Below are 21,278 nucleotides of genomic sequence, written 5' to 3' on the forward strand. Positions count from 1 at the left end.
GGTTTCTGCCTTCAATTAAGTAGCTTCTGCTGATCTCCCCCAGCAACACCCTCAGAAAAGAAAAAACTCACAAGGAAGGGGTGGATGGCCAAAGACAAGATTTACTGACACTGGGAAGGATGCTTATGGGGCTGCCAGGAGGGGAGAGAGCCAAGACAGCCACTGTGGTGCTGATGTTGCCAGGAGGCACTTCAAGAACACAAAGCATTCCCCCAGATCCTCCCGGACTGGCCACACTCCCTGCTCCTCACTTTTCCCTCAGCTTCTTGGGACCCATGACTGGGCTCCTCTTCCCTGGGAAACACAGAAGGTCAGCATCAAAAATGCAATCTGGATTGGAGCTTGCCTCATACAAAACAGGACTGGCCACATTGCTCTGTGCCCCAGAGCAATGAAATGCTCTGTGCCCCAGAGCAATGAAATGCTCTCTCCCTCTTTCTCTCTCTTTCTTCTGCATGCCTCCTAAACACCATAAAATAACAGCTAGTGATAGAAAAATCAGAAATCCCCTATTACTTTTCTTTACCCTAATAAAGGTCTCAAACTTCCTTCCTAATCAAGAGGCAGTGCTAGACAAAGTTATGGAAATTTTGGATCTGTTAACAGTTGGAGTCAAAAAGACAAGTATTGTTTCTGTTGTGTGGGTGTGTTTGCCATCATAATCAGCATCTATGCAGACCCAGAGCTGATGTGTCACTCTGTGATGTATCACTAGGCATATAATGCTGCTTGGTTGTGATTTGTATTGGCTCCTTATAAGAGACGCACAAAATACATTCTGTTAAGATCTTACAGTACAGCTCTACTTATTTTATGAATGGTTAAGAGTTTTCTCAATATGATTTTAAAAATAACACAAGATTATAATTTTTCAAAAAATCAAACAGCACAGACCATTGGGCTAGGTACCTATAGCATCATGGTCCAGCTCAGAACTGACCCTTTTTTTTTTTTTAATTTATTTTTGGCTGTGCTGGGTCTTCGTTGCTGGGTGTGGACTTTCTCTAGCAAGTGGGGCCTGCTCTCTAGTTACGGTGCATGGGCTTCTCATTGCAGCGGCTTCTCTTGTTGCTGAGCATGGGCTCTAAGGAGCAGGCTTCAGTAGTTGGAGCTCGCTGGCCCTAGGGTATGCATGTTTCAGTAGTTGTGTGTATAGGCTTAGTTGCTCTGTGGCATGTGGAATCTTCCCCAACCAGGTATTGAACCCGTGTCCCCTACACTGGCAGGTGCATTCTTATCCATTGCACCATCAGGGAAGTCCAAACTGCTCCTTTACATGCTTTCTTATATATTACCTTCCCCGTCACAGTGCAAAGGCCAGGTGAACCAATATGGTGGAAACAGCTGTCCTCAAATGGACCAATTAGATTTCCTCTCCCTGGACCGTAAACACTTGAATGGGAGGTGACTGGAGCTGAGACATGGTATACCTGCACTTTTGAGGGAAAGACCTCCTGCTTGCCTACCTGGCGCTGTGGAGTTCTGGTGCTTTCCAATACCCAATTTTCAGGTCCTTCACTGATGCTGGGAACTACTTCAGCATCCTTCTATCAAATCCCATTTCTGCTTCTTGACTTAGCCAGTCCATTTCTGTAACTTAGCATCAAAGGCACTGCAACTGACTCAAGAGTAGTGAGTACAAATCTTACAATCACACAAAGATGGGGGTATCAGAATATCACGTTCTTCATTACTCTATATCTGATTTTAACTTTTAACTTGAGCCTCCACACACACCCATTAATACATACAGCATACGTTCCCAAATGCATCAGGAAGGATAAAGAAAAAAATGTATATGATAAAAAGTAAAAGTGCCGCCCACACACAGATTTTTTCTTAACCAGTCATGCTATTAATCACTAAGTATGTCCTCTCAGGCATGTTTCCATGCAGCTGAGTGTGTGGTTTTTAATACTTATTGAATGCCTACTATATGCCAGAAACTATATCGGAATGTTTCACCTGCCATATGTATTAAATCCCATATCCTTATTCAATTCTCATAATACTCTTGTGAGGCAAGCATTAACTTCCCATCTTAAAAGAAAGAAAATCATGGCGGGAAGACTTCTGTGTAGTCTAGCCACCCTCTCTGAGCCTAAACAGCCAAACAAATCTGTTATCATCCCCAACTAAGTGACCCTCTCAATGGAGAAAGGCAACAAGGTCAAGCACCCTACCTTGGTCTCTTGGCTTGGTTTTGCCCTGTGTGAGCAAGGGTATCATGTATAGGAGCAGAGAAGTAAGAGAAAACTTCTTGTTTTTCACCATTTATTCTCTGCCATCTCAGATGTGTTTTATGATAACTAGTTCCCCATAATCCAATGATCAGTGATTACCCCATCTTTCTGCCTCTGACTCTCATTGATTAAATCCTGTTTCTTAACAGAATCAGGCTGGCAAAGAAAATGATTTCAAGATAATCTCTCTCCTTTTTCCACAATCCTCTGGTTTTTCTTTCCCTCCTCCTTTCTGTCACACTTGCTAATGAGAGAAACAGAAAGCACCATTTAAGGGAATAGGGACTTTTATCAATTACAGGTTTTGGGGAACTGTCCCTGGGCTCCTTTTCCTGCCATCTTTACTGGAGTTTTAGTGGTCACTGTAACATACATTCAACAGGGATATGCAACCACGTGGAAAACCAGAGGTGGTGACAAAGTCTGCAGATGTGGACTAGACTGAACAAACAAGGTATGAATGCCATGGGAATGAAATGCCAAGGAAAAGCTCTGAAGTGGAAGCCAGATAAAGTGTGTTCAAGTTCCAGGTCTACCAGGAACTAGCTGTACACCCTTGGACTCATCACACAACCCTCCGAGGCTCAGTTTTTCTCCTTCATAAAATAGCAACAGTCGCTAACACCTGCCCTACTACCCCTCCCTGAGCTTAGTTCTCAGTCCTGTCTGACTCTTTGCGACCGCATGGAGAGTAACCCACCAGGCTCCTCTGTCCACGCGGATTCTCCAGGCAAGAGTACTGGAGTGGGTTGCCATGCCCTCCTCCAGGGGATCTTCCCAATCCAGGGATCGAACCCAGGTCTCCCACACTGTAGGCGGATTCCTTACCAGCTGAGCTACAAGGGAAGCCCCAACCCCCTCCCTAGCAGGTTATTGTAAAAATTCAACAAGACTGTCTTTGGGCTGACCAGATTTGGAATTCTTCTTCTGTTACTTAGCAGAAGTCTCCCAGGCCTTGTCTTGATGCTCTGGTTTTCCCATCAATGAAATGGAGGAATAATACTTCCAGGGGGTGGAGAAGGGGAAGGTCGTATAGACTAAGTGCATGAAAAGCTCTCGTACATCGCACCACATGTAGAAAGGACCCCCAAAATCTTTCAGTGGTGCCCCAGAGTTCTGTTCCCAACCTGATCACAAGGTAAACCTGGACCTGAGGGGGAAGAAGCTGAGATCCTGCTGAGGCCTGAATGGGAGCAGCCCTGCTTTACATGAGAGAAGAGGGAAATTTTGCCTGTTTCTCCACAAAGGGGAGAGGGAAAGGGAAAGGAGAGCTGGATGGAAGAAGGCTTTGCATAATGAGGTGACCCCAGCCCCACCCTGGAAGCCCCCATAGATCTTCAGCAAAGTTACTAAACTCATCTCTTGGCCCACGTGGATTCGGAGGTGGGGGCTGTGGATAAGGCAGTGAACCTCACATCCACGCTACTGTGTGTTGGAGTCAAAGCAACAAGCACAGAAGTAGGAGATGGACACAGAGAGATAAGCTTGAGGGACAGAGGCCCAGGCACTCTCAGAAAGGGAGGGAATGTTTCTGGACCCTCCCAGGCCATGGAATAAGAATTTGGATCAAGATTAACTGGATCTCAAAAGAACAGGGAAAGTTCAACTAACAATGGGGTTAAACCATTGTCATCATCATCAACATCACCATCATCAGATATTATTGACTGTCTTCCACTGAAGGCCAAGAACTGGTTTCAGAAAATGAAACCCCAGAGGCCAGGAAGCTCGCACATTCTTAACAAGGGCTGCATGACTGCAGAACTTCTACTTCTTTTCTCACCCACCTTCCTGTTGAAATATAATGCCGCCTCTCCATTCACCATCCCCTACCAGGGAGTGTCCCTAAGTTACCCCTTGTTTTTGCATATTCCTCCAGCCCCTCTTCAGTCCAACAGCGATGACTCTGGCCAGGCCTGGAAGTCCCTCGGTCTCCCACTTAGGCTGCTCACTATTCCAACAACACCCCCCACACTGCAGTGAGCCTCCAGTTATAAATTACTTACCTACTGGCCATCATTTTAATGTAAATGGATTTTAAAAAGCAGCAAGGGAATATATTTTCATTTGGAGTTAAAGCATCATTTTTTACTTGAATTTGAGCTTGGTCTAGAAGAGATGGCAGAAGAATGGCTCTGAGACTAATATAGCTAATGATTATGATGGAGATCCCAGGAGCTGCCGATATTTCACTGGCAGCCACCTTTGGTCCAGCTTTGCTGCCTGCAGTACTTTTTTTTTTTCACAGTCACTTCCATTAACACCTACCACCTATGATGGAACCATTATGATAATATCTCTGCTCTCGGCAGCCTCGATTGGTCTTGACACATTATCACCCTAAGAGCTCAGCCACATGGCACTCAGTCCTATTTATAATAACCCTTGGCAGGAGCCACCAAAATAAAACCTGGTACTTGCAGGCCACCTTTCATCTAAGGAAATCAGAAAGCTTTACAAGCTTAATTAAGCTTCAGCATCTATCTGACTGATGAGATGCACGGAGCCTGGGGAAGCTGAAGAAGCACAGCATTGCTAATTGCACAGCAGATAAGGCTCTGGGCTGCAATGAACAAAGAAATCAACAAAGCCAGCTAGAGTCACCTTCTACAGTGGCAAATGTTTGTTGAATGAATTTCCCCAGGGTGGGTTGAAAAATGATAGGTGAGTGATAAAGGGGCCGCGAAGAATCTCCCATCTGGAGCTTCTCAGTCTAGGGAAGGGACCTGAGATTTGCTTCTTTCATGAAAAGAGGATTAAGCTAATCCAACACACTCAAGTGCTTTTAAGGATGAGGACACTGAGCTCCTGAAATGTAGCAATGAACTCAAGCACGGCTCCTTCTGTTCACCCACAACGTTCCTCCTCCCCAAACCCTGACCTGCAAATATCCCCAGTTACCCTTCAAGACCTAGATTCACATCTGTCTCCTTGGTGAAGCCTTCCTCCTAACTCTTCTCTAGTAGAACTAGTTGCTCCCTCCTCTGGGCTCTTGTGTGGTTTCTATTAATATTTCCATAATAGCTAGAGCAATTGATAATAGTTATTGAGCACTTAATAAGTCTTAATGTGCATTTCATCCACACAATAATATAAAGAGGCAGGTGAGGTTTTCACCTCCCTTTATCGGAAGAGTTAATAGGTTAAGTGACTTTCCCAAGACAACACAGCTAGTAAGTGCTTGCACTCAGCCTGGCTGCCAAGCACATGCTGCTGCTGCTGCTAAGTCGCTTCAGTCGTGTCCGACTCTGTGCAACCCCATAGACGGCAGCCCACCAGGCTCCCCCGTCCCTGGGATTCTCCAGGCAAGAACACTGGAGTGGGTTGCCATTTCCTTCTCCAATGCATGAAAGTGAAAAGTGAAAGTGAAGTCGCTCAGTCGTGTCCAACTCTTAGCGACCCCATGGACTGCAGCCTACCAGGCTCCTCCGTCCATGGGATTTTCCAGGCAAGAGTACTGGAGTGGGGTGCCATCGCCTTCTCCGAGCACATGCACCACGAGACAACTGACACTGCTTTCCCAGGAGCACAGGTGTGGTAGGAGAGTTGTTTATACGTCTGCCCTCTTTTTGGTTTGCAAACTCTCGTGTGAGAGGTATATCATTTAGGAATCTTTTGGCTGCGAAGAACAAAACCCCCAACACAGAGTGGGTTAAACCTCCAGGGAACTCCAGAGGCAGGGTGGCTCCAGAGTGGATTAATTCAGGAGCTTGGTGACATCACCAAGGATGTGAGGACATCACCAGGGATTTCCTTCCCTCTTTCTGCTCTGCTCCCCTCAGTGTGTCCCCTTAGCTCCCCTTGCAGTTACATGATGATGGCCTCAAATCTAGACCTGAGCCATGAAGGAAAATGTCATATCTTTTCTGTGTCTTTTTAAAATGACACAGACATCTTTTCGAGAAACCTCGCTGTGGACTTCCCTTCTGGGGTCACTGGCCAGAAGGGCTGCCATTTGTCTATCTCTAAATCCAACACCAGCAAGGGGATGGAAGGGACTTGATTAATTTAGCCCAATCAGGATTCAGCCTCCCCTCCAGCACCAGGCACAGGGAGGAGGATGGAGACCTGCCAAGAAGCAGGAAGGGAAGGGGGATGGGTGAAGAAAAGACGACCAATGTTTCCTGATGCGGGTATTAAATACAAGAGAAAATCCAATGCCATTACTTTTTGCTCAGTTCTTGGCCTTTAGCACATGAACAATAAATGTCAGTTGAACTAAGTTATAGTAGAGAAAGAAATTCATGTCCCCAAATGCCCAGTCCAGAATTTTTACCATCATACCCTGTAACTAGGGTATGATGATATATGACTGAGATATGCATCAGCAACTGCTTTGAAATTTACTAAATTAATTCACCAAGCCTCCAACTCTAGATTCTAGTCTCTAACACCAGTGGCTACAGGAACCTTTTCCAAAAGCAGGTCAAAAAGAGAGCTACATGAAATAAACAGAATCCTACAACTATTAGTCTCAACATAAATTAAGGGTTCGTGTCAACCTTGCCTTTCTTTCCAGAAACACAGTGTGTTCTTAAATCTGGGACTCAGACTTGCCTGGTGGTCCAGCGGTTAAGACTCAGCACTTCCACTGCAGAGAACGTGGGTTTGATCTCTGGTCAGGGAACTAAGATCCCACATGCTGCATGATATGGCCAAAACAACAACTAGGACTCACTCATGTAGACAGGTTGATTGTAAAGACTATGTTTCCAGACCTCCTTCTAGCTATCCAGCAGGATTTACCTAGAGTCAGGTATGTATAATACCTGTCCCTAACATCCAGATATGTAAAGATGACATCAGTTAAGCATTTCTTGGGCAATCCAGATCATGGTCAAATAGATACCAAGAAAAGGAAAATGATCCCTAAGCAGGAAAATAATGTACTGTAGGAGGAGACAGAGTAGAGAAGGAAACACAAATAATGAAACTGTGGCCCAGAAAGACTTGAAAGGTAACTGAAGTCACACAGCTAGTAACAGCTAACACAGGAGTCATACCCAGTTTCAAGGAATATTGTACTTATCTCTGATATGGTCTTTCCCTCTCTTCTGTTTTGAAGAAGCATCCAGAAGGGTGCATGCTGCCATTTTTCCCCCGGAAAGGCTTGCTACTCAGAAGACCCAGAAAAGGTCAGGATTGAATGAGGCAGAGTAGTGAGAGAAAGCCAGCTGTTTAAGGCTGGTTGGAGGCTCTGGGATTTCAACAAGAGTTACACTGGGAACTTTGGACCAAATGGACTGACTCTGTAGGGAAGGAAGAGAGTAAATTTTTCAGGGAAGATGCTCATCTGGGGCTTTAATGAGGGTGCTTTGGGCAGGGTCACCACCTGCATTATGTCTCTTAAGACTCAAGTGAGGCTTGGTGCAGGACAGCAACAGGAAAAGAAGGAGAAAAGTAGAGAAACAGAAAGAAAAGGGACTAATAAAAACTAGGGGTTTGGGATTAACAGACACACTACTATATATAAAACAGGTCAACAACAAGGACCTACTGTATAGCACAGGGAACTATATCCAATATCTTGTAATAACCTATAATGGAAAGAAATCAGAAAAAGAATATATACATATATATGTATAACTGAATCACTTTGTTGTACACTTGAAACTAACACATTGCAAATTAACTATGTGTTGGTGTGTGTGCTCAGTCGCTTCAGTCGTGTCCCACTCTTTGCAACCCTGTGGACACCAGGGAGCCCGCCAGCCTCCTCTGTCCACGGGATACTCCAGGCAAGAATACTGGAGTGGGTTACCAAGCCCTCCTCCAGGGGATCTTCCCAACCTAGGGATGGAAACTGCCTCTCCTATGTCTCCTGCATTGCAGGCAGATTCTTTACCTGCTGATCCATCAGGGAAAAACTACTGGAAAAACCGTAGCTTTGACTAGATGGAACTTGGTTGGCAAAGTAATGTCTCTGCTCTTTAATATGCTGTCCAGGTTGTTCATAACTTTTCTTCCAAGGAGCAAGCATCGTTTAATTTAATGGCTGCAGTCACCATCTGCAGTGATTTTGGAGCCCAGAAAAATGAAGTCTGTCACTGTTTCCACTGTTTCCCTATCTATTTGCCATGAAGTGATGGGACCGGATGCCATGATCTTCGTTTTCTGAATGTTGAGTTTTAAGCCAACTTCTTCACTCTCCTCTTTCACTTTCAAGAGGCTCTTTAGTTCTTCGCTTTCTGCCATAAGTGTGGTGTCATCTGCATATCGGAGGTTATTGCTATTTCTCCCAGCAATCTTGATTCCAGCTTGTGCTTCATCCAATCCAGCATTTCTCATGACGTACTCGGCATGTAAGTTAAATAAGCAGGGTGACAATATACAGCCTTGACGTACTCCTTTCCTGATTTGGAACCAGTCTGTTGTTCCATGTCCAGTTCTGTTTCTTCTTGACCTGCATACAGTTGAGTTTACTTTAAAATTTTTTTATATCTGCTATTTTCTTATTAGTTTATAATTTCCCAAGAGTTTGGCCTCATCATTACTTGCTATGTGACTTCAGGCCAGTTACTGGCTAAGCTTTGGTTTCCCCATCTGTACAGCGGGAACAAGACTAGTTGTCGGGATGGTGAAAGGAGAATGCATGTGCAGAGCTCAGACCTGTACCTAGCCCATAATAAGTGCTCAATAAACATTTGATGTTAATGTTGTTATGGTTATTAGTAACATCTCACATGAACTTCACAACAACCGTACGAGGTAGGTAGGGTTTATCATCCTCATTTCTCAGATGTGGAAACTGGTACTCATAGACATAGGAAATAACTCGCCAGTAAGGGGAAATGCTGGACTTAGAAAACCTCCAAACCCCCAGCCTGCTGCCCTGCACCCACCCCTCAACTCCAGCTCTTCTCTCTTCTCCAGCAGGCACTCTTTTATGAGCCAAATCATTCTTCTAACAGGACCGCGGACAAGTGTGAAGCAATTGGAAGCTGAGGCTCAGGGAGAGCTCGGAGGATTGTTAGGAAAGTTCTCCAAGTGAAAACAGGTTCTTGTGTAGGGACAGATGAACAGTACCTCCCCTCATCCCTAAGAAACTGCCAGAAGGGCCAGCCTGCGGTCACACATGGTGGTGGACAGTGCCTTGTGCTGTCCCAAGGAGCTGGAGGGGGACGGCAGTGGGGGGTGTCCTCATGCCAGGAAGTCAAGGAGAATGGGAGTGTCTTTCTCTTACAAGTACACAGAGAAGTGTTTTCAAACACTGCCTAAAACCATCATTTACATAATGGACTGAAACCGCCTTCTACTTTGGGTTTGTTTTTTGTTTCTCTTTTATTCTTACAGTTTTCTGTAATTCTGCATTTCAATGCATTTGTTCAAGTTTCTATTAGTGCTTCCCGCTGGGGAACCCCGTGCATTCAGCCCGATGTCTCTGAGCAACTGGCTGTGATAGGGTCGGTCTGTCTTCTGAGGTGCAAGGTCTTAGCTGACTGCTTCAAGTCTTCAGTTTCTTTATCAATACCAGTAATGTGATCGGAAGATTCTGGGACCGGGTTGAAGTCAGCTCTCCTAGCCTGAAAATCATGTGCTTCCTCTTCTTTTCCATCAAGTGGATCCTTCACCAATTTTTCCCCCTTTTATGAATGAAAGCTCTTATTTTGTATCTTTTAATGGTAAGCAGTTTTTTTTTTTAATGACTTGTTACAGGCTACTTGCAGAGCTTTATCTCATTAACATTCCAATGATTTATTCAGCCAGTTGTTACTGAACGCCCACTAAGTGCCAAGCATTGTGCCAGGCATCCATAAAACAGATAAGACATACTTCTCATCGAGTTTACAGTGAACTATCCCTTATAGTTATAGTTTCTGTTAACAGCTAAAAAGACAGTGACACTAACTACTTTGGATTTCCCCATAGCCCCCAGGACACAGCAAGGGTCATGGTAGTCAAGTAATAAGCCATTAACCAGCCTGTTGAAAATGTATGCTTCTTTCTAGTTAGATGATATTCTACTTATGCCCACAAGGTGGAGATCTTGCTTATAGTTTATAACCAAGCTGAAAGCAAGGCATTCCAAAAAAAAAATTCTCAGAAGTTAAACCAAAAGACAAAAAATTAAACTCAACTTACTGAGCACCTTTTTAGTGCCATATACTACGCCACCTGGTAAGACCAACAGCAAGTTGTTAAGATACAGTCCTCTGCCTTCTAGGGAAAGATGAGGGTAAGGTGCTTGCACAAAGCAGGAAGATGGTACCTTCTAATGAAGTAAGATAGTACAGCAATAGTAACCTCATCATCAGATAAAATCTATATAAAGGCATGATATAGCTACCATGGGGTGCAGAAGAGATTCAACCAAAACCCCGCACTTCAGTCAATATGGAAACACTTCAAGGTATACTGGGGCAGCTCTGGAAGTCTCTAGATGTGGTGTTCAGATGCCTCTACTTAGTCACAAACCTTAGGGTGCCTGCCCTATAACTCTAGAACGTTCATTTTTTGGCAAATACAGTGTAATCAGTACCAGGTGATGCGCTGATGCAGTTGAAAACCCCCATGTGCATCTGATGCAGGGGATAAAGGCAAGAGAAACATGTGAAAGGAAACATTTCAAACCCTTGCTTTCAGAGGGATTCCACCCCCACCCCTCTTGTGTCTTACCTGAGAATCTTGGTTTGGATCTGGGACAGAGTCTCATGCACAGAGCTAAGAGGAAGAGCCAGTTCTTATCCAAGAACTTTCCTGGTGGACTGAACCCAAAAGTGTCTGGAAGACAATGTGGATTGCCGGTTTTGTTTTTCATTTTATTATGATTTTTTGCTCCTCCACCCTCTTCCCCAACCACTTCTTCCCTTAAAACCATTAAACCAGTAAGTCAAATACAGCATGGTTGTTGTTGTTGTTGTTTTATGTGTTGAATTGAAAATCACACGTGGGGCATAAAGTGACTAGCTAAATGACAGTGAGCCTTTAAAAATAAGAATGCTGGCCACTTGATTAAAAATAGTGAACTTTCTTGATAGAGGGAAAAATCAAGCTGCATACTACTGGGAGACGCCCGTTTGAATGTTCGTTTCCCCACTTGCTACCTCTTGGTCTTGAACAAGCGCGATCCCTCCTGTGTCTCCCGGTTTCCTCAGGAGCAAAATCGTATCATTTCTTAAGAGAAACGGTCTCTAAGGCCCCGTCCCCTGGACAAGCTCGGATCTTGGGTTGTAAGGCTGTCATGGCAACTAAACATCTTCCTAGACTGCGAGCTCCGTGAGCAGAGGACCGCATCTGTGGATTTTACTGCTCCGAGTCCAGAACCGAGGACAGACGCTTTGTTGAATGAAACCTGCCTAGGTGTTCCTGCACAGTGAGGTCGAATTCTCAGAGAGTCCCTCAGGAAAGGGAGAGCGACCCACTTCAAAGCGCACAGGACCAGGGTAGTGAGCGCGCTCGGGAAAGGCGGCGTCGGTTCAAAGTTGTTTGCTACAGATGGTTCTTCTAACCCGGCTGGAGTCACATCCTCTGTGGCTCGGAGAGCTCCCCGGGGATTTACATAAGGCAGGGTGAATCACACCGTTGGAAACGGACAAAGCAAGAAGACCCGCCCCCAACCAAGCCGGGCGGCGCCCGGAGCTCGGTTGGGGGTTAATCTGAACTTTGCAGGAGGGACTCCGAGCCCACTCCAACCCCCGTGAGAACCGGCGGCGCGTCGTTCCCACCCCGCGCGGCTCCAGCTCCGTGGCGCCTGCTCCCACGCCCCTGCGCGGGCGCCTGCAGCCGGGCTTCCAGCTCCCGGCCCCTAAGTCCCCGACTGAGTGTGGGGCCGCTGCTCCCGCTTGGAAGGAGCCATCGCCGCTTTAAGGGGAAGAGGAGGGGAAGGGGGCGGAGGAGTGGGGGGCGGGGAGCGGCGGCGGAGGAGGGGGAGGGGGATTCCCCCCGCCCTCGCTCCCACGTGGTCCGGGCGCCTGTGAATCGCGCCCGCCGGAGGGTCTCACAGCGAAATACAAAAGCAGCTGGGAAGCGGCAGCCAGGCGAGTTCTCAGTGCCGGGCGGAGCGCTGGGCAGAGCCCCGCAGCCGCGATGGAGCTGAGGCGCCCGGAGCTTCGGAGCCAACGAGCTGCCGGGCCCGCCTTGCCACCGGGACCCGGGCTCCGGGGCTCGGCTTGAAGCGGCGGCGGCACCGGCGCGGCCGCGGAGCATGGGCAGGAGGATGCGGGGCGCCGCCGTCACCGCCGGGCTCTGGCTGCTAGCGCTGGGCTCGCTGTTGGCGCTGTGGGGCGGGCTCCTGCCGCCGAGGACCGAGCTACCCACCTCCGGGCCGCCCGAAGACCTACTCCCGCGGCACCTGGCCCGGAGCGGCGGCCGGAAGCCCGCGCCTCGCTTTCCTCTCCCCCCGCCCCTGGCGCGGGACCCCCGCGGCGGCTCCCTGAAAACTTTCCGGGCGCTGCTCACCTTGGCGGCAGGCGCGGACGGCCCGCCCGGGCAGCCCCCGGGTGAGCGCAGGCGGCACGTGCCAACCGGGCGGCCCCGGCCGGAGGAACGCGCCGCGGTGCACGGGGGCGTCTTCTGGAGCCGCGGCCTGGAGGAGCAGGTGCCCCGGGGCTTCTCAGAGGCCCAGGCGGCGGCGTGGCTGGAGGCGGCGCGCCGCGCCCGGGTGGTGGCCCTGGAGCGCGGGGGCTGCGGGCGCAGCTCCAACCGACTGGCCCGCTTCGCCGACGGCACCCGCGCCTGCGTGCGCTACGGCATCAACCCGGAGCAGATCCAGGGCGAGGCCCTGTCCTACTACCTGGCGCGCTTGCTGGGCCTCCAGCGCCACGTGCCGCCGCTGGCACTGGCCCGGGTGGAGGCTCGGGGCGCGCAGTGGGCTCAGGTGCAGGAGGAGCTTCGTGCCGCGCACTGGACCGAGGGCAGCGTGGTAAGCCTGACTCGCTGGCTGCCTAACCTCACCGACGTAGTGGTGCCCGCGCCCTGGCGCTCCGAGGACGGCCGTCTGCGGCCCCTGCGCGCCGCCGGGGGCGAGCTGGCCAACCGCAGCCGGGCGGAGCTGGTGGACCTGGTGCAATGGACCGACTTGATCCTCTTCGACTACCTGACGGCCAACTTCGATCGGCTAGTCAGCAACCTCTTCAGCCTGCAGTGGGACCCGCGGGTCATGCACCGCGCCACCAGCAACCTGCACCGCGGCCCCGGCGGGGCGCTGGTCTTTCTGGACAACGAGGCGGGCTTGGTGCACGGCTACCGGGTGGCGGGCATGTGGGACAAGTATAACGAGCCGCTGCTGCAGTCGGTGTGCGTGTTCCGAGAGCGGACGGCGCGGCGCGTCCTGGAGCTACACCGCGGCCAGGACGCGGCCGCCCGGCTGCTACGCCTCTACCGGCACCACGAGCCTCGCTTCCCGGAGCTGGCCACGCTCGCCGATCCCCACGCTCAGCTGCTGCAGCGCCGCCTCGACTTCCTTGCCAAGCACATTTTGCACTGTAAGGCTAAGTACGGCCGCCGACCCGGGACTTAGCATTCCCCGGAGGAAGAGAGAGTGAGACCCCTGGCTGGGGGATGGATGATAGGGGGAAGGGCCGTCGCCTCTGCCACCTCCTGGGGACCAGCCGGCCAACGCCCAGCCGGAGACCCGAGCGCGAAGGTGACCAAAAACTTCCGCTTCACCCACCTGCCCCTTTCTCGCAGTCCCAAGCTGTTTCCTTTCAAAGTTCTGGGAGGATGAGCTCACCCAGCCTATAAAAGGATTCTTCCCTGTGCCAGCACGGAGTTTGCATCCAAAGAAACTGGCTGCTGCCGGAGTTTGGCCCCCGGGTGGCCGTCTCGGTAGGAGATACAGCCCCTTCCTTGGCAACCTCTCCACCCGCCCCTTCCCTTCCCGGAGAAGGAAAACTTCTATTGGAGCCATCGACCTAATTCTGCAATTGCCTACCGATCGCCGCGCCGGTGGCCCCGGAGCAGGGCTCTGACATTGGCTGGTGGAGCCCCGTTCCTGTGTTCTCCCTTTGTTCCGGCTCCGTGATGGTGAGGTCACTGTTAAGAGCTAGGGAACCGCTCCGATAGGACAAAGGGAGCAGGACCTGCAGAATGGGGGGAGTCCTGCAGACCCTGGCAGTTTGTCTGACTTGTTCCTTAACAGCTTGTCGCCTTGGCCTGAAGGCTACAAATGCAGGACTGCCTGTATGCACGGAGTCAAAGAATAAATTTCTAATCCCTCCCCCTTCCCAACCGGCCAAAATTTTGACAATGAGGATGTTCACCAGAAGGAAAAAAAAATCCGTTTTATGCACTTTACTTTGTTTTTATTTTAATGTTTTATTAAGAAAAACTTTTTTTTATTTGACAGAATTTGCCTTCTATGTATATATGTGCATAAAATGTGGTGTAAATATACTAAACAAACTTATATTTCAATAAAAGGGAGTTTAAAATTTAGAATTTAATTCCTGTGGTTTTAACTATTGGCGGTATCTGACATCCTACCTGGTTTTTGAATAGGCTTCAGGGTTTCTCCCTTGTGGATGTGCTTTTACAACAAAGGACGCATGTATATCCCAGTTGTGACCACAGAACTTAAGAGAGCTGAACAAAGGCAAGAACAAATTCCCTGTCCTGCTCACTCAAATGAATCGTAGTGCTGGAAATTGCAGAGTTCAGCAGAGAACGTGGGGGATGGTGGAGAAAGACATGGAAGGAAAGTATTCTATTTCCTGGCAAATAAAACTTTGATATAAAAGGATTTCACTGTAATAAAGTCCTATATTAATCATTTGGCAAATATGATAGAACCAGATGTGCAGACTAAAATATGACAAATGCCCCCCCCTTAAGCTTAACTACTGTGGTCATGTGTTACACCTGATTTTCAGCATTGTAATTACCGTGCATCTCAACATATACCGATAATAAGTTGAGCACATATTGCAAAGAGAGAATGTCATAAATTAATTCTTCTCTTTAATCTCCCAGCATAAATTCTATTGCATCCAGGAGATCATACTCTCCAACATCTGGACTCATCCAGCTCTTTTAAGAGATTGTACTGGTCAATACCCCCCACCAGACCTCCTCCCCGTCCTGCCCCCCCAGGTAATAACTGCGTGGTCCCCTCAGAGCAGCCATTGTCAGACCAGGAAAGTGTGTAGTACTTTGTATATGGCATGTGGACCCTTAACTTCTTGGAGATTTCAAACTTAGAAAACATCTTTGTATTAAGCTTCGTTTTGACTTGGGGAGAGGAGAGGGAGGCAGTTTATTAATGTATTTTTTTAATGGTCCATTGGTGTTTTATCTTGGCATTTTATTTGACATGTGGGTCCAAATGATCTTGCCTGTTATCTTCTTTTTATTTAACGACCTCTAACTCAAAGTGACTTTTGGCTACTTTAGTAGATTTTTATTTGACTTGCATTTGTAAACCTGGGGTTTTATAGACTCATGATGGTATTAAATCTCTGGGTTTCCCATCTCACTGTGCATTACAACACAGCATGTAATTTAACCATTTAATGCCATCCTTGTGTTTCAGTGCCTCTGCTAAGACAACTCAAAAAAAGAGTCCATAAACTTTGTGGTGTAAGCCAAATATCTTTATAATACAGCCGCAGACAGTAGTGATAATGGGAAATCTTTTTCGAGACATTGTTAATGTGAAACCTCTGATAGTCACATCTTTCAAAAAGAAACATTTTCCATTTCTGATGATTAATAACTATGTGAGATTTGCTGCCCAAATCAATAGAGGCTGCTCCAAGAAAAGGATAAATATTCAGCAATCTACATGTTGGTGGAGAAAAACCATGGGCAGAGCAAAGTTCGAAATTTCACAGATGCACAGGAAATACACCCTGACTCCCGTTAAACTTCAGCACTGGTACACTCTGGGCCAGCAGCATTCTCCACATTCCTCCTGAACTTCAGTTCCAAGCCCAGACTTGACCATGGTTAACCCAGAGCAAGAAACTAAGCATAACTTAAATGGTTCTTCTCAGATTCTTTCGTGAACCGTTTCTGCCTGTTTGAGAAATAAGTTTAATTACATGGTGGAGTTGTGAAGGGAACCGAAACTTAATTACAGAGGTTTTAACTGTTGCTATTCCTTGTGGATAATCGGTAGGCTGTGACGTGGAAAGATCAATTAACATTTTGCCATGGTCAGTGAATGCTGCTAGGACCAAATCGTTTTTCAGATGACAGAAAAAAAAAACTTTCAGGCTGTAGCATGATGTAAAAGAATAATGAGTTCTGCAGGCAGACTATATTCTGAATTCTGTCCCTCACCTATTTACTTTCAGCAAGTCATTTAATTTAGTTCTCTCATCTATGAAATGGAGATTCAATCAGAGTATTGTGGGATTTAAATGTTAACATAGAAAACATAAGGATACAGAGATATTTCTAAAAACCTCACTTCCTATTGCTCTTTAAAAAACAAAAACTCTTGCCTTTCTTACACTTCAGTAAATTTCTACTAATTTTCATTATCAAAGTCAAATTTAGAAGTTTCTCAGCTCAGGTCCAGTTTTTGAAATTAATAGTAAACTAATGTTTAAATGATTGAGAACCCTCTTCTAGCATATGATCCTGAACAAAGCACTGGATCCTATGGCCAGGGGCACAGGTTTGATTTCCATATGAGCTTAAGTGGGTGGTTTCAGGACCCAAGCAGAGCCCCTGCACCAAAGGCAGCTGCACTGCAAATATATGAGGGTGATTTTTTTCAAGAGTAGATGGCTCATTGAAAATCCATCACCACTTCTGGAAAGCATCAAAAAGTGATGAATCTTTGCAAGAACAATCCTCCTCCCAATTCCTTCTGCCAAGAGAAAGTAGGCAATTGACCTTTACACTCTGGATTTGACTGTTGATTAATGTACTTTGTCAATGACATAGTTCTAAACTCTACTAAGAGTGCTTGCCCTCCTGTCCTCGGATCCTGAAGAAAAACAAATTATTTTAACACCTCTCAACACTTCTCCACCTTCTGCCTAGGACTGCAGCTAGGAGAGTCCTCTTAAGGCCTAGAGGTTGATTATTTGGATTAAATGAGTAAATATTTGTGATATTCTCAGAACAGTGCCTGGCACAGAGTAAATGTAATATAAATGTTTGCTTATTCATGGGGTAGATCATTTTCTTCTCTTAAGTCAAAACCAGAGGCATTTTGAGTCCCAGACAGGATCCTCTTTCATAATCCCGCTATATCTCTACAGTCACAGAACAGTATCTACATGCTTCTATTTTGGCTCAGGAAGACCAGAGTGCAAGAGTCTGGCAGGAGTTACCTAAAGCCCACAGTTGTCAGCTGGTTGCCTCCTTTCTGAGAATGCCCTCGTATGAGTTGTTGCAAGCAACCCCCTCTTTTTCACAGGAAGGCTGTGCTTCTATTTCTCAAATGGCTCATCAGCCCCAGGGAGCAGTAAGCTGTGGAACTGTGCACCTTCTGAGCTACCCAATTGCCATGGATCATCCAAGCCTGGGCACAGATTATTTATCCCTCCACACACCTGCCCCATCCTACAGAACCACTGATCCTGGGTGGTGCAAGGTTGGCAGGAGTATGAAAGGAGAGGGGATTCCAGCTGATCCAAAAGCACAGGAATTTCTCCAGGTAGTAATAGAATATCAGCTGCCAAGGTGGCATGGAAACCACAGGGCAAGAATTGACACCCACCGCCAAGCATGCTTTGATCATTAAAGTCAAATGGAAAGGATATTGTAAGCCCAGAGAGGAGGGCTATTTATGAGTCATGGACTTGGAAAAGTCATTTTCCCTCTCTGACTCCAGGTATCTTACCTGGAAAAAGGGGTGTTAGATTAGATTGGCAACTTCACAATGTTTTTCACCAGAACCAAATGGCAACCCTCTCCAGTATTCTTGCCTGGAAAATCCCATGGACAGAGGAGCCTGGCAGGCTACAGTCCAGGGGTCGCAAAGAGTCGGACACAACTGAGCGAATAACAACATAACATGCCCTTGTATGAGCTGTCGCATGCAACCCCCTCTTTTTCACAAGGAGGCTGTGATTCTATTTCTCAAATGGCTCCTCAGCCCCAGGGAGCAGTAAGCTGTGGAACTGTGCACCTTCTGAGCTACCCAATTGCCGTGGACCATGCCAAGTAAGATACACTTTATGTTGTAACCCAGGATGCACGCATGTGCACACACACACAAACACACAATTGAAACAAAACTTTCACAAAACAGTCTATACCACACACTTTTATATTCAATTCAATTTCATTCTATTCCTCCTCTTCCTCTACTCCCAATGATAGTCCTGACCCTCTAAACTGATTTAATAACTCATCAGTGCAGCACAGTCTACCCTAGGCAAAACACTGGATTAGGTGGTTGGTAAGCTCCTTTCCAGCTTTCCTGGTGGCTCAAACAGTAAAGAGTCTTGCTGCAATGCAGGAGACCTGGGTTCAATCCCTGGATCAGGAAGATTCCCCTGAAGAAGGGAATGGCAACCCGCTCCAGTATTCTTTTTTTTTTTTTTAATATATGTATTTATTTATTCGGCTATGCCAGGTCTTAGTTGCAGCATGTGGGATCTAGTTCCCTGAACAGGGATCAAACCCAGGCCCCCTGCATTGGGAGCATGGAGTCTTAGCCACTGGACCACCAGGGAAGTCCCCACTCCAGTATTCTTGCCTGGAGAATCCCTTGGCCAGAGGAGCCTGGCGGGGCTACAGTCCATGGGGTCACAAAGAGTCAAACACAACTGAGCGACTAACACTTTCACTTTTCAAGCTCCTTTCCACCTCCAAGTTTCGAGGGAAGTTCCATTTATAACCAGTTACCGCCTACTATAATTTTTTCCCCGCAGGGAATACAGGCAGATTTCAATTTTGTGTGTTTTCTAAAAACAAAAGACTGAAGTATATTGCAAAACGTAACTGGAAGAACCGCTCAAAATCTCACGTAGGGTCTTTTCATAAACACCTTTAAAATCCCTTAAATGTGGACGGGATATAGCTTTCAGTTTGTTCCTACCATGTGTGCAAATGTTGTGAGGCTTTGAAAGGGAAAAAAATTCTTTGCATCTCTGCCTCAACATGGCCCAAGGACGACTCAAGAGGACGATTTCTCTTCTGTGTATTCATAAAGATCGGATGTAAGAGTCATAATTTTTTAATGTGACTGTTTTAGCAATTTCTCTTTCTGTGTCCTGCTGTGGGGGAAACTGGATTAATAAACTATGTCTCAATGCTGCCTAGCTGGAATTTTTTTCTCTGCAGGACTCCTCCAAATATAGCTAAAGGAATGCTCATTTTATTTATCTTTTCAACTTTCTTTCCATTCTGGCTATGTCTTCTTGATATTTTTGAATTTTTTCTCTTAATGGCACCTTAATTTTGGGGGGAGAATAGAGAACTAATTGTTCATTGAATAACAGCGACAACAAAAAAGTTTTTTTTTCCTCCCTTCTTTGATGCCATATGGTATCCTTTATGGCTTTAACAGTTATTTTACACTCTATCCAGAAAAAATTAAATAGCTTGTGAAACTGGCCTTTTTCCAGTATCAGCTCACAGATTTTACTTTACTGAGAAATTGTGGGTTAATAAATAGAGAAGTGTCACTTTTAATTTGATGGCCCTACATCATGCATTTGTCTCTGCCTGTTTACACCTTCCCCTTAATAATTTTTTTCAATGCTTGTTAAAGCCTTTGTCTCCATCCTATAACTGGCCTAGAGAAGCAGGGAGAGTAGGGGATGACTGTAGCCATTATCCTCCTTATCTTTTTCTTTTTAGTTTTGATAAATTACACACATCACAAAATTTGCCATTTTAATCATTTTTAAGTGTGTACAATCAGTGATATAGTATCAATGTGGTACAACCATACCACTATCTATTTCCAAAATTTTTAATCATCCCAAACAAAAGCTCTGTCATCATTAAGCCATATATCCCCAGTCTTCCTTTCTACCAGCCTCTGGTAACTTCTAATCTACTTTCTATCTCTGCAAACTTGCTTATTCTTGGTATTTTATGTAACTGGAATAATACATATTTGTTCTTTTTGTCTGGCTTCTTTCACTTACCCAGCCATGATCCTGAAGGCAACATGACAGAATGTAAGCAGTATCATCTGGGAACTGGCAAAACTGCACTGGGGTCTGATTTCCATAATTTAATAGACCTGGGTTTTCACACCAATTTATGAACTCATTTTCCTCATCTGGAAAAACAATGGGAAGGCTAGATGTTCTCTAGCATCCCTTTCAATTCTAGAAAATGCTGTGTTTGTATGTACAAATGAATTTGCCCCTTAACTTCCAGTTTCTTTTCTCTATCTAAAGACTCCTTAAAAGTCTCAGGTCATGTGCTAAGTTCCGTGGCGTCAATGATGAGCAAGATAGATAAGGTACCTGCCTCTAAGGAGCTTAGAGTTTAGCGGGGAGGATGGAAAATAATCCAGCAGAAACAATGTGATCAATGGTTTTGCTCAGTCGTGTCCAACTCTTTGCAACATCATGGACTGCAGCACACCAGGTTTCCCTGTCCTTCACCATCTCCTGGAGCTTTGCTCAAATTCATGCCCATTGAGTCAGTGATGCCATCCAACCATCTTATCCTCTGTTGTCCCCTTCTCCTCCTGCCTTCAATCTTTCCAGAGGAAAGTGCTGTGGGACCAGGTCAACTAGTCTGGGGTAGGGGAGCCAAAGAAGTCTTACAAGTTGCCCTTGTGTTTGTCTTTGATTTTAAGGAGGTCTCAAAGAAAAGAAAGCTACAAAAAAGAGAGATTGTCATTGGGAGGCTTGATCTTCATAGTTTGTCTTGGAGGGTTGAGCGAGTCCCATGATGGTGGTTTAAGCTTTTGTTACGGAAGAGATGCCATCTCTTTTCAGCAATATGACATACACTTAAATATTAGTTATCCTGAGATTGGATTCATGGGAAGGTAGAAATTCATATTATATACGATAAAAATTCATATCACAGATAAATTATTAATACTTGTGTCAGTAGTATTAATAACTCCTTTTTGCTGAACAAGTGCTAACAAGTAAGACTTTCTGTTATGCATTTTGCCAGGTTGTTATGGAATTAGCAATGATAGCCATGGATTAAACATTTACA

At 46.3% G+C, this 21,278-nt stretch overlaps 2 protein-coding genes across 2 annotated transcripts in view; one reads left to right on the forward strand and one right to left on the reverse strand.

The window, feature by feature from the left end:
• PAMR1 (peptidase domain containing associated with muscle regeneration 1) overlaps positions 1–13,181 on the reverse strand; it is a 181,277-nt gene extending 168,096 nt beyond the window's left edge. The window contains exons 1-2 of the mRNA XM_081538104.1: positions 12,642–13,181; positions 10,860–10,964 (exon numbers count right to left, since the gene is read on the reverse strand). Coding sequence (XP_081394230.1) covers positions 10,860–10,896 — 37 coding nt within the window. The 5' untranslated portion in view covers positions 10,897–10,964; positions 12,642–13,181. The remainder of the gene's footprint in view (positions 1–10,859; positions 10,965–12,641) is intronic.
• On the forward strand, positions 12,088–14,616 carry FJX1 (four-jointed box kinase 1). Its single transcript, XM_081538106.1, has one exon. The coding sequence runs from the start codon at positions 12,388–12,390 to the stop codon at positions 13,699–13,701; it is 1,314 nt and encodes a 437-aa protein (XP_081394232.1). The 5' UTR covers positions 12,088–12,387; the 3' UTR covers positions 13,702–14,616.
• Positions 14,617–21,278: the final 6,662 nt, after the last annotated feature.

The sequence above is a fragment of the Giraffa tippelskirchi genome, chromosome 11, assembly GCF_054371585.1.
Source record: "Giraffa tippelskirchi isolate mGirTip1 chromosome 11, T2T-mGirTip1v1.2.pri, whole genome shotgun sequence".
NCBI classification, from domain to species: domain Eukaryota; kingdom Metazoa; phylum Chordata; class Mammalia; order Artiodactyla; family Giraffidae; genus Giraffa; species Giraffa tippelskirchi.

Coding starts and splice junctions, on each gene's coding strand:
- FJX1 (XM_081538106.1), top strand. CDS start 12,388: ATGGGCAGGAGGATGCGGGGCGCCGCCGTCACCGCCGGGCTCTGGCTG.